At 38.7% G+C, this 14315-nt stretch overlaps 1 protein-coding gene across 1 annotated transcript in view; it reads right to left on the bottom strand.

Moving 5' to 3' along the window:
- Nucleotides 1-1553: 1553 nt before the first annotated feature.
- LOC128357607 (sterile alpha motif domain-containing protein 10-like) overlaps nt 1554-14315 on the bottom strand; it is a 52901-nt gene continuing 40139 nt past the window's right edge. Inside the window, exons 5-6 of the mRNA XM_053317972.1 lie at nt 8473-8613; nt 1554-1576 (exon numbers count right to left, since the gene is read on the bottom strand). Of these exons, the coding sequence (XP_053173947.1) occupies nt 1554-1576; nt 8473-8613 (164 nt within the window). The remainder of the gene's footprint in view (nt 1577-8472; nt 8614-14315) is intronic.

Here is a 14315-nt window from a genome sequence, read left to right as displayed (position 1 = left end):
AAATATTTTCTTTTTTCTTTTTCAAACAATCCATCAATCATCTCACAAAGTAAACCAAAAGAGTTCATATTTACAGTACATCAGGTAATCCAAAAATAATACAATGTGTTTTTCTCCCTTTAAACAGTCAATTATTCACATTTCCCAAACTCCTTGTGAAAGGACAAATGGAAGGATGTTGGAACGGGAAGTTTTGTTTGTTGGAAGTTTATTTATTTATGTGACTCTAAACATTATCATCATCACACATAGCTGTCTGCTGCTGTCTACGGAGCTCACTTCAGTCACACTGGGTAGACGCTTGCGTCTGGGTAGCTGTCAATGCATTCTGATTTCTGAGCATTTGAAATCACAGTGTCAGTCAAAGTGGGTAGAGTTCAACAGAGGCTTGTCCTTTCTCTTCATATGTGTGTGAGAGATGACAAACACTACGGTAGCACACACTAAGGGAGTAAGTATTCCCTCAGCAGACACTAATACTGAAGATTTCAACTCATTGCAAAAAAGATTATAGTTATTCCTCTTCACTCAATACCAATGGAATTATTGCTTTATCAAGCACAGACAAGCAGTGACTATCACATTACAGCAACTCTGTGTCCTCCGGATTTATTCTATTGGTAAAAGACTAAGGTACTGTTAAAGTATACATAGATTTACAGTGTATGTTATTCTACAATTCTGTATCTATATATGTATATATATATATATTTCTCTAATTTCTCACTGACATACTCCAGATCAGTCACAATACAAAAAGACTGATTGTGGGAATGACATTCGGCTTGAAGTGTTATTGTTTACCCACCAAACCTACAATTCCAAAACAAGTCCTGAGAGGAAAATGCACTATGACCTGTGGGGGAGGAAATTATCAGGATTTTATTGGTGCTAGTCAAATGTATTTAAAACCAACATTATTCTTTTTGAACCGGCTTGGTTTTGCAGCTTCAAAGGAAGATGGAGATCAACTGTGGTCTTCTTTCACTTCATATCCAGTGGCCAAATGGTGGCGCTGCATGTAAATATACTGCCTAATTCACACTATGAGACACTGTTTTCAGTGTCACTGGGTTCAAAGGTTTGAAACCATGCTGAAGAATTATTCATGTAATGACCTTACCCAGAAGAGAGAGAGAGCACACATGTAAAGTTCATGTTATGTCAAAAGAGCTCCTGTTAAAGTTGCAGAAGTAGTCCAATCTGAATGAGACAGAAAACCAAAAGGGAATTTGCTGTGATCTAGCATACACCAGTGGCAGGCCTACATCATCACTTGGGTTGTGATTCTTACATCTTATCACTATATTACAGTGGGTATCCCTTCCTTGAGCAGGGGCTTTGTCTCTGTCTCAGTGTCTGTAAACCAGATTGGCTGTCTTGAATGAGAATCCTCCAGACTGGTTGGCATGTAGTCTATAGCTGGTCCTCTTTCCTTTCACTCGTTGACTCCCCGCTCCACATATCTGAAGACAGCAGTGCTTCCATGGCTCCTAGAGACGTATTGTGATGGGGAATGAGGGAAAGGGCTGCCAAATGGATCTAAGGATGAGCTAAGAGAAGTTTCCAAAGGAGGCTGCGAAGAGAGGGGAGAAAGAGAGAGGAGATGGGGGATACATAATTAGGATTCACAGATTTCAAAAAAAGCAGAGGTTAAAGTGTATCAATGATTTTCTGTGAATGGTCAAAAACACATCTTTGCTGTCTCTATGAATGCACCTTTGTTATCACTCTGTGCTACGCATCTATTTCAATGAAAACATACCTAAGAGCCTGTCAGAAGCACACATATTAGACTCCCAGCCCTCCTGAATTTGCATGTGAGACATTATTCCCCCGTTTATGGAGTAACTGAGTGGCTGGTCTCTCTTCATGTAACACGCCGCACTCAATCACAGAGCAACAACCTCTATAACAAACAGTAATTTAGTATGAAACACTGGTTGACTGAATAAGTAAGAGAATAATGGCAGTGCATGAAGATTGCTGCAATGTCGCTAATGTAAGTAGAAAGACCAACACTGGTATTGTGACATTTTAAGTGTGATTAATGAGACAGACTGAGCAAATACACTGAAAGTAAAAGTTAGAAATAATAAGCGAGCAAGGTTACAAGACAGGCATACAATTGGATTTATAATATATACAAATCCATATTGTACTGTGCTATATTACAGTTCTGTTTCAATACACACTGTGGTTTGTATTGCTGATTGACATATGGGCTAATATACCTTTATAATAAAGGGTATGCCTAAAGACATTAAGTGAAACAGCATGAAACAAAAAAACCTGTCTCTCTCAATGTCATTATCTCTTTTTTTCTCTCTCTCTCTCATAACAACAGATGCGACCAGGTGGTTTCCCTGACAACTAGCCAGTCCGCTCCATCCTGAAATGACACCAAGTGTCAGTGGGAAAGCAGACTTTCCTCTCCTTGTCTGTTGGCATTTCAGCTCTAAGCCCCCCTTTCCTGATAGCTGAGGAAGAAGTACCACCTGTCTCTAGACACAGACAGATGTAACATGGCACTGGAGTGAACCTGAACCAGGAAAGGATGGAGAGAGACAGAGGGATGGAGAGGCATAGAAATGACTAGAGGCTTGTAGAGACACAGAGAGAACCACTTCTCTGATAGAAATCTTTTTAAATGAGCTCCCAATGGAGTCGTCACAGTCTAGGTGCAGCAGAGGAGGAGAGGCGGATGGGAAGAGGAGGATGAACAGCAACTTGGCAAAATTTGTGCTAAGGAGAACTGACATATTCCTCCTTTCTGTTGGTCTGTCACACTGAGTTTCATTCATATTCTAATTCGTAGCTACAGTTCAGCTGGCAGGCACCACATTGAGCTCTGAATAAAGCTTTGTAAGGGTGGGCAACATCACAGGAGCATCTCAGAGCTAGGCAGTTATCAAGACAGTCTCCCATGACAACCGAGGTGCGGCTGACAACAGCTCTTTTGTGGTGGGTTAAGGGTCAAGGGTTGCATTGGGGTAATTTGCACTGTCATCTGGTTACAGCTAATTACCAATGAGACTGTGAAACACGACAGATGGCTACAAACAAAAGCATAAACCAACTGATGAAAATCTGATGTGGTGAGAAGGAAAGAGAGACTGTTTATCATGAAGATAAACCAACAACCAGAGGCTGAGAAGAAGGAGGGCAGATCTCCTACTGGGCTCTGCTCTGAACCCACCCCTCCCAAAGCTTTCCAGATGTTACAACAACCCCTGCATAGTTCACACTACCCTGAGAGAGCTATGGCTCTGGGCTCTGAAGATTTCTTCCTTACCTTTCACTGACTGACTGACTGATGTTATACTGCCTAGCCTGCTGAAAATACATGAAACACAAGTGAAGTGTCTAAAAATACAAATACAAGATTCACGCTAAAAAAAAAAAAAAAAAAAAACAAGACAATACAGTAGCTTCCCCAACCATGAACGAGTGGAGACATAAAACAACAGACTGTGAAATAATGCAATGCAAAGTATCAGCGAAGGTTGAACTGGTGGATCGGCCTAGATGTATGTATACATTTGCATTCAACTTTGATGTTCTGATTTGAATTTCCACACTTCATGAATTTTTCAAATGTTCATGCCTTTAAAATTACAATAAAGTTTGTTCTTTAACGATGACCCAAAACTTTTCCTTAAGTTTTAACTGTACTACAACTAAACTTCATATTTTAAGTTTTTAGTTTACATTACTGTAAAAAGTTTATAGTTTGATATAGTTACAACGGATTTGATGAGTATATTATGTGTACTGAAACTTTTTGACCTGCTCATAGTACTAAGCCATATTTTGAATATGTTGAGCAAAGATATGGAGGAGATACTGTAGAAACAGGAAGGCGTTGTTGTTGTTTTTATTTGTTTTATGGACGTTTGAATCCTCGCCATTTTATGTGAAAAAAATGTGAAAGTGTCTAGCTTCTCATATTAAAATTATTCTGTGATGTGTTTCTCTAAAATTGACTTCAACAAATAACCTGTGATTCAGTGCTTGTGCTCTTCTCATAAAATGCTTGCCTATACAAAATTCATTCTTCCACTGTCTGCTGTCTCCAGTCTCTAGCCAAAATCGGATTCAAATTTACAAAGCAGCTGAAAGGGCTATGCTGTGCTGTCTGTTGTGTAAAACATCAAATTCATAAAATCATAATTACATTCAAGCAGTCTGTGCTTATCCAGCACAGAGCATTCTCAATAGTCTTCCTAAGGACGCATACAAAAGAAAAGTCCTTGGGCTCTGAAGGGTTAATAAACCACAGATAACCTTATTTAATATGATATTGTTTTTATTGTATTATAAAAATATATTTCTATACACCTTTACACATTTTCTATTGTCTCCACAAAACACACAATATCCATCTCATTCTGACTAAAATTCATTTTGTCACATTCTTTCTTTGGTTAATGTGTGAAGAGCAACATTTTCAACAATAATTTGCAACGACGTAATGTGATTTTATGTTGAGTGTGAAATGTTATTATGGCATTTTGAGCAAGATTAGCATGCAGCAGAAAGTAGAGCCCCACAGTCAGAGAATACTATCAGACCAAGCTTTCTTTCACCATCAATGCTCCTTCATTAGCCTCTTTACCCTTCTAATTTCTTGATCTCTGCCATCTGTCAGTTTTAGCTCCTGTTTAACATCTCACCTCCAACTGTAGCTCCCTGTCTTTTTCTTTCTTGTCCCCTTTTCTTCCTTGTATCCCCTCTCCATATTCAGAGTTTATCATTCAAGCTTATTCATATTTTCATCCTCTTTTCAAAAGTTTGTGTGAGATCAATATTTAATTTTTGGAAATCCATTGGAAGTAAATCAGACCTGACAGGCGTTATGTCATGAGGCTCCACTGAATCACAACAGAACTGTAAATGTATTTGGAGAATCATTCAGGGAGAGTAGCTGGAACTGTGTGTTAGGGTGTGTTGAGTACTGTGAACCATAGCAACCTGTGCTTTACTTTAACAGAGCAAATCCTGAGGGTGCATCAGCTGCTGTGCGACAAGTCCCGCTCTTTCCTTCTCACGTCTGGGCCTCATCCTTCCATTTTACCACCACCATGCTTCTTCACACTTATCTACCTCCATTTGCCAGTCAAAACATCAGCACCTTTTCTCACCTGGCCATATCACCACCTTCACATCTTCTGAACCAGGACCCACACAGAGTGCTACTCTATGTTTATACAAGACTAAGAGGTTGGCAATATTCTAGCAATAAGAAATCTAACACCTTTCACAGGTTTAATCATCATCTTTTTAGTCTAGTGTGTTTGCATGCTAACATTTGATAAGCACTGAACAGGCAGGTATTTGGTCATTGAAAAAAAAAGATTGAACCATTTCAAATTTTGACCAGATGATGGTGTTAAATGAAAATTTAATGGATCACTGGTTATAACAAATAATTCTGAGGGAGACATGAATATTAGCACCAAGTTCCATGAAAATCCATCCAATAATGGTTGAGATATTTCACTCAAAACCCCAAAGGTTAACCTTATGGTTACTCTGGAGAAATAGTAATGGTATCACTAAAGTCATTAGTATTCATCCTCTAGGAAACATGACAACAAAAATGTTGTCCATCTAATAGAAGTGGAAACTTGACTCACATGTGGCACTACAGAAAAAGACAGGGAATCCCTAAAGTCCTAAAAGTGTACTGACTTCATCCTCTTGGCAACAAGAATCCCTGTACAGAACTTAATGGCCACCCATCAAATAGTTGTTGAGATATCTGGACCGAAGTTGAAATGTCTAACTGTCTGACATTGACATTCCAACTGCCATGTCACTATTTTGGCTAAAATAACTTGCATACTGTCTGAGTTGTTTAGAGAAATGTGATGGTGATGGCCTTTACATTCTACTTGAATAGACATTCAGTCATTTCAGCAGTTTGAAAAGAGGCTGAGATGCAGATATATGGGTTAACCTGCTGGTTGAACTTTACTGCAGTGTCAGTTGTCATGCTGATAATGACATGATTGTCATCTTATGTTAACTGTTTTTTTAATGTTCCCTCCAGACACAGACCTTCATCACCTCTGCCCTTATCTACCACCTTACCACCACTTTATCACCCCCTCACACGCTTCCTACCCCGTCCTACCTCTGCCACCTCTGAATACCCTCCAACCCTGTAAATCTCAGGTGTTTTATGAGGCCACCAAATTAGCTTGCCCTTATAGCTAAGACTCCCAACCTGCTGGACTGGCAAATTACATTAGCATTTCTCTATTAATAGAAGTGTCCAACAGCAATTTAATAATTTCTCCTGGCCATTCAGTTGCAATTTAATTTGGTTTAATTCAATTCAATTTAATATTTTAGATTTGCACATATGTCATAAAAACAAGTTCCTACACAGCAATTGTCTATGAGCAAAAATGATGACAGGAAACTACACAGTGAGTTTTGTGATCCAATGGTGTAACCATGACATCCTTGGTTTGAGTCCAGACAAGGACCTTTGTACGTCATCGTGTTTTTGTTGCCACTCTCCCGTGAAACCTGTTCATTAAGCCCCCCCAACTCACCAAAAAAGTTTGTTTCAGCTAAAATGTTCAATTTACTTGTTATTAAGCAGTTCTGGTCTGAAACAGATTTATATCATCACCAGTTCAAAGAACAGGATGTTTGGTTTGTGGGGTCTATGATATTGGATTAAAGTTGGAATTAATAAGGAGGATTTCTCTCTAAATTGTTTATTACAATTTAAGCAACCCAATTCAGCCCTGCATACATTGACTGCTTTTCTTCTTTGATAGTTCCTCTAGTTCTTTCAATACAATTGGTTATTTATGCAACTTACTTTCTACTTTTGTTTGTTGATTCAAGAATCAATATTTTTTCTTCAATTCATTTGATCAGATAAGGTTTGTTATTTAAGGTTTCTAAATAGGTATTGAAAATGCATGATTGTGCTATTCCATGACTTCAGATGGACTGATTACATTTCAAAATCTCATCTCACTATCAAAGCCTCTTTATGTGACTTGCTCAATCTGTATAAATTACATTACATAAGATTGCAGTATTGTTCCGATTTTTTTTAAAGTATCACATCTACCTCCTCCTTCTCCCTCTCTCTTTATCTTACTTTGATATTGCTGTGTTGCGGAGCTCTCACAAATGATAAAACTCCACACATAGTTCATGCTGTGTCTACAAAAACACTTTCAGGTCTCAGAGGTGGGCCATGAAAAGATTAAAATGGACATCAAACCCAGACTTGTTTGTATCATCTCTTACAAGCACTTACCTCAAAGCAGACTGCAGTGAGTAGGAATACGCAGAAAAAAGAGTAACATCAGCAGCATGAATGATCAGAAAGTGAGAGTGTGAGCTTGTCAGATTGCAAAGACCACTTCATTTATTCCTTTGAATGAAACTGGTGATTGTAAGAGCCCTTCACCATCAGTTGATAATGATCAGTTGATGGCAGAAACAAGTTCATTGCTCTGTCGCAACCAAAATAAAATTCCATTTTGGTCAGAAGCACTTATGTCAAGGGAGAATGGGCCATTAAGAACAAATGCTTAAGCAGTTTTTAAATAAAAATAAGTATTTTAGCAGAACAGCTAAACAAGAATGTTGCAATTCCCTTTAAATGCTACAGAGCCCCTTCTATTTGAGGAGCTCAGTCAGTATGCTGCTGCAGAATATACACATGATCTTTAAGTTTATGGTGCTCAAAGGATACCCTGAATAAAATAGGTGATCCATGCATTTGGATCTCAATACAAAATCATGAAAAAGTAAGGCACTCCTCATCTATCAAAACATTTAATATGGTTTTATTAGCCAAAGTACCTGTGAAGAGTTCTAAAAACATATATTTGCAGCACATTTTTGGATAACTTTTCTTACAATCAATAGGTACTTTTAGTCATCTTGGTGCCTGCAGGGAACATTTTCTTACAAAGATATAAAAAATCTCCAGGGAGCATTCACAATCCAGTTTTATACAGAGAAAGGAAATTGTGTGGGCATTTTGTTGACTCATAGCCATTAATGGACAGAAAACAACCACCCACAACAATCACCACCAAAACAGGCTTGCAAGAAGAAGCAAGCCACATCAACTTCTGAATCCAGGTCAGCTGTGATTGACTGGGCCAGTTTATTGATGGCTGGATAATAAAAGTGTTTACCGAAGCCATCATTCAGAGGGAGGGCAGCAAATCAAGAGCTCCCATCAATAAAACCACACACAGCCACAAACAATTGCACTTTGATGTCCATCTCCACGAACGGCACAGCAGGTATGCATGCTCTCAAGCTACCTCCTACCAATTTACCCAAACCCAAATGATCTCTGACTGTTTGAAAGTTTCTTTATCTCTCCTTTTCATCTTTCTCTCCCTCACATAAACACACAAAAACACAAATACTCACAGAAATACACACATGGTTATTCACAAAAAACACCTTGTTACTTACTTCTACTAAGCAGCTGCAGGTTGCGGACCTCTTCTCTGACCTGCAGCTGGAGGACTTGTTGAAGAACCTCCTGCCTCAGCGTCTCCTGGACAATTCCCATCCTCTCCAGCTTCTCTCCGTTCAAACGCAGCAATGCCCGTCCTGCAAAGAGAATCCACGAGTGGGTTAGATTTCTGCACTAATTTAGCCGTCTTTGTACCATGTATATCAGTCAAACTTGCTACAAAAAGGTCTTGTTGCCAAGAAAGGTGTCACACTGTAAGCTCTGACTGTGAAAGACGAAAGAGAAAATGCACAATGTTGATCACTTGTACTCACTTTATTAAAGAGTAACTGCAAGTCTAATAATCTGGCTTGTTCTGCCAGCTAGTATTGACAGCATAATTTTTTCACACCCTATAAAACAGTGATGTAGTGACATTTGTTTTTTTATGATTTTTAAAAAAAATGTTCTTCCTTTCCCCAAAATTTAGCGTGGAGTTACTCTCTAACAATGTTTCAGTCCTCAGACCTTCATTAGGTAAAATTCAGCAGCACCTGTAATCATGTAAATGTAAACATAGCCTGGGAAAAAATACCAATTAAAAGCCATCAGGTGTTTTTTTTTTTTTTTTTTTTTTTAATAAGCTATGTATACATTTATTTGGTAACATGGTTTGCCTGTACACAGTTTACTTGATAGAGGTCTGAAGACTGAAATGTATTTTACAATGAGGAATCAACAGTTAGCCAGGTGGTAAAATACTTTACTAGACAGCTTATTTAGTCTAATGTGAATGTGTCAAAACCATAAAACAGCAGAGTATGCTTCTTTCATTTGGCACCATATAGTGCATACAGAATAAAACTATATTGGGATTTTAACCTAACCCCCCCCCCCCCCCCCCCGTCCCATTTGGTTTGAATACGAGAGTGTACATCTTGCCTGTGTTGACAATGTGTTTGCAACTGTAATGTTTGACATGTTGTGAGCGAATATGCATGAGTACATTTATGTTTTAGCTCCTAGATTTAATGTCTAATTTATATCTACGCTACAGCCTTCTAGTCAGTAGCAGTAAATAGTCTGGCATAGTGAGGCTTACTAAAGCTGGCTGTTTACTGGGGCTGAGTTTTACTACAGAGTTTGGCACTTAACCCTTGGGACAGCCACATTTAACATACCATTACCCACAGTATACAGCTTTTACATCTAGGCTGCACTCACACAAACAACAAGTTAACAACAAAAAAACGTGGGCATATATATGTAAACGCACACGCACACACACACACACACACACACGCACACACACACACACACACACAAAACTATAGGTACTACTATAGGGGAACTATGTCCTTCACTGATGCAGACAGAAGAGGAATCCATCATACTTGCAGCAGCTCTGTAGGATGCCCTAATTCATAATTAGACTCATTATTCATGTAGCTCACTCTCCATATCATTCCATCCATTCATATTTCCTTCTCCTCAATATCAGTTTATCCTCAGCTTCTCTGTTTTTTTCTCCATTTCTGTATCTGTGCATTATGTATTAAATTAAGCATGTATGTATGTATGAATGTACTTGATACACATGGTTTTCTCTCTCTCTCTCTCTCTCTCTCTCTCTCTCTCTCTCTCTCTCTCTCTCTCTCTCTCTCCCTCTCTCTCTCTCTCTCTCTCTCTCTCTCTCTCTCTCTCTCTCTCTCTCTCTCTCTCTCTCTCTCTCTCTCTCTCTCTCTCTCTCTCTCTCCTCTCTCTCTCCCTCTCTCTCTCTCTCTCTCTCTCTCTCTCTCTCTCTCTCTCTCACACACAGACTTAACATGTAGATAATAAGCTACAATTTTTAAACCATGTTTGATGTTTCACACATTTAGCTAATAAGCATGTCTGTGGGAAGAGTGCAAGAGAAGAGAAGAAAGAGAGAAACAGAAGAGAAGGAAGGTAAAAGACAGAAGAATTATAGTACCTTGTCGCCTGTCCCTTTCCTGAGCCCATGAAATATAAATATCCTTAATAGAGCGTTGGTAGTCATATTTCATATGAGAGGCGGTAGGGTGAAAGATGGACTTGTGTGTGCAATAGTGAGGCAGACTGACCCTCTGAATACGGCCCAGGCTAAGTGTAAGTGCCTCTAAAACCATCTGAAAAGACAATTGTAAGAGACTCTAAATTGTAAAGTAATAACCTCCATGTATAAAACTAAAACAGATACTAAAAATGTTAGGTTTCATAATGTCCATGTGAGTCTAACAGATCCATATTCCACAACTGGGACCCTTTTCTTCACAGTTCATGTGGTCAGACTTATTGACAGTCTTTGCATGTTTGCAACTGTATGACTCATTTGACTCATCTGCTGACCACTGCACTCTCACAAATCAAACTGCAGCTCTGTCTATTTCAGTCTTCTTTTCATATTCTTTTTTAACTTTACCACTGCATCCTTTACCAATGAATCCTTTGGAGGTAAACTGAATTTCAGCCTGAAGCCCAACACATTTGATGAGAGTATTGAACGTCTAGAAAATTCAGACAACTGAACATTATATCAGGAAGCAGAAATCGTGAATTTTTTTCACAACTCTTTGAGATATGATATATAGCTCCCACTGGAAACAGGCGAGCCAAATGAGGAAAGAACTGTAAGCCAACCTTTGAAACAATACAGACAATACATCTATAGTGGGCAAGGCTCCACTCCTCAGGAGACAAAGCCATGATAAACCAGTTAGTTTTAATAATGGTCTAATGGATGTTTGTATGTGTGTAATGCATGTGTGTGCACGTGTAGTTTAAAGACAGATTATCTGCTTCTCCTTGGAGTCCAGGTGCTTTCTGTTTCCAGCACAGAGAGTGTAACAACCCATTTTGTGTCTGGGGGATACGACAACAATCGTTTTCCATTCTTTTTCCGCACAGTATCAGTAATTCTTTTACACACGCTCTGTGTCTGCACACATACAAACTTCAACAACCTCTTCACCCCATCTTCCCTACAGCCCTCTCATGTGTGCTTGCCAACAGCAGTACCAGTGCATCCTAGAAAAAACACTGCCCTTGGACTCTATGAGACAAAGCAGATGAATGGAGCTAGAATCAATTCCCCTCAGACAGACTTAATACAGCTCTTAATAATTGCCTGCAAATAGGGAGAGTAGTGCTGTCAAAGGGAGAAAAGACACAAAAACAAAGCTGTTCCAACACAGATCGCTTCTCTCAATTTGGCTTTAAAATAAATTGCTTATTAACAATGTCTGTGGGCAAATGGGAAGCATTTCTGCCTTGGCTTGGACAATAATGACTCTTAAAACAGTCTCAAAAGCAATCCAAGAGGGAAGAAGATAAATACTTCCTTATAGAGGAAAAACCTTTAGATTAAATATTTGATAGTTGACCAATTCAGTGCATGCTTTTGGTGAAGGCGTCCATATTAAATTATACTGATGTCAACTTGTACAGTAGCATCAAGGTTAAGCATGTGACACTCTCTATTTGGCTATCAGTCACTTTTATTTCAATTTTAGTATGTTATATACACTGTATGTTCTCTCTCTATCTTCCTCATATCTGCCCTATCTGCCATTTACACCTGGTACAAAACTGTGACCTGTATTAGGGTATTTTATCTGGATAAGTAAAATTTAAAATAAATTGCAAGCTGTACAATAATGCAGTAGCGGCTGGAATGCAATCCAGCCTGCAAAACCACATCTGGAGTTGCTTTATGATCAGATCTGAATCTGTGAACCCAATCCACACACTGTAGCTTGCAGTCATGGGAAATAATCTGAGCATGAGTTTAGGCAGCAGGTGACAGTTTATTGACTGTCTGAGTGTTGAAGTATTCAACCCTGCTGACCTACAGCGTGTTGGCAATTTCCTATCACAACGCAAGCAGGATGTAGATGGGACAATAAAATAAAAACACCTGGTGGGCATGCACACCACATGATCAGGTGTCATTACTTGAAGAACTAATCTAAATACAAATCAGATTATTAATACTGGGTCAAAACAGGGCTTCTGCCATTAAATCAGTAACACAGCATGACACAGCATTAAACTTTCAGTATAATCTGATCCATAGCTGATACTGTGCTGAAATTCCACTGCGGTGGTGGATGAAGTATTTAGAGCTTTTTACATAAGGAAAAGTAATATAAACACATTTTAAAAATAGAAGATCTGCATTCAACACATGTCTATAAAGTGCTCATTATGCTAAGTAGCTCATTTCAGGGTGTTATATTACAATGTCACAGAGTTATTCATAATGATGCATGACGCTGCAGGCAGCATGTGTAATTGTAAATGTTAAATACATTAAAATACAGCTAAAATAAACTAGTTAACTAGCTAACTAATAAACTAAATAGTAGTGCATCACAGTTTATCATATCTTTAGCATGCAGAGTCTTAACCGGACAAGCAATTAATAACTACAGAATTATACTCATATTCCATGCTTTTAAGATGCAACTAATTGAATTATACCACTAGTCAAGTCCAGTTTATTTGTATAGGGCCAAATCAAAACAGAAGTTATATCAGGACACTTTTCACATAGAGCAGGTGCAGATAGTACTCTTTAATTTAAAGAGACCCAACATTCCCCCTTTAGGAAGAGCTTGGCAACAGCATGAAGGAAAAACTGCCTTTAACGGGAACAAACTTCTAGGTGGGCAGCCATCTGCTTTAATATTGCAATTGCTGAAAAAAATGTATTTTGTACTTTCCTAATCTGGTTTACTAGTAATAAGGTAGGACAGATGAATAAAAACAGCAGTGATCAAATTAATAAATATTTACAAAAGATGATGGCATGAATGTTGACACATAAATTAAATATAAATGCGAGGGACACAGAAGAAGCTACACAGATCTCCTCAGGCAGCTTGCTCCGCTGTAATGGTGCCCTCACTGAGAGACTGAGAGAGACACGGTTACTTTTGGGTCACTGAACTAAGATGATACAGACAGAGAATCCATTTTTTGACTGTTAGTCAGATCCAACATCCCCTTGTGTGTCAAATAAGGCAGAGCATTTGTATGTAGTAACATTTATTGATGTGATTCTTTGATAGCAGCCATATGCATCAACAACAAAAAGACATATTCACCCAATTTGCACAAGAAAACACTGGCACTAATAACCTAGGCAAAATTAAATCCAGCTGGATATCAGCAAGTGAATACATAAGGATAATTGGATCTAAGCCTTTCTCTCTCCCTCTCTTTGTTTGAGAATACATAAATAAAATTCATCAGTTCCGAGCTTGGGTAATTATGTGGCAATGGCAGCATTGTAAATCCAAAGCCAATGTGTATGTGCAGTATGTGTCTGTGTGCATGCAAATGTAGGGGAGTGGTGGCTGACCCTACTCAGCACCAAACAGCAATCTGTTCTCTGCAAAACACTAAAAAGGAAACTGCTCAACCGTCTGGTCTATAAAGGCTGGGCATGTGTGAGCAGACATATGTGTGTGTGTGTGTGTGTGTATGAGTGTGTACACATTTGTGCGCACCTGCTCATGTGTGTCTATTGCTTTGGTTTGTGTGTATGGGCACTTGCATGTGTTTAATGCACATGTGTCTGTGTGTGTGGCAGTGGGTGTTGTTTGAACTTGAAACATGATAACCCACCATTTTTTTTGCAGCTTTTCTTTTCTTCACCAAAAATAGGCTGCGCTCCTTTCGTTACCTCACATGAATGACTTTTAAATCTCCTTTGGAGAGATTTGAGTGTAAACCTGTTTCCAGCTGAAAAAGCTAAGCTGTGGAACCACAAACCCAAAAATAAAACTTGCGTGAGATTTGGTAAGCCTTTTATGGCATTGGTTTGCAATATCTTAGT

Source organism: Scomber japonicus, chromosome 4 (assembly GCF_027409825.1).
Source record: "Scomber japonicus isolate fScoJap1 chromosome 4, fScoJap1.pri, whole genome shotgun sequence".
Classification (NCBI taxonomy): Eukaryota; Metazoa; Chordata; class Actinopteri; order Scombriformes; family Scombridae; genus Scomber; species Scomber japonicus.
This window is presented reverse-complemented; position numbering and strand designations above follow the sequence as displayed.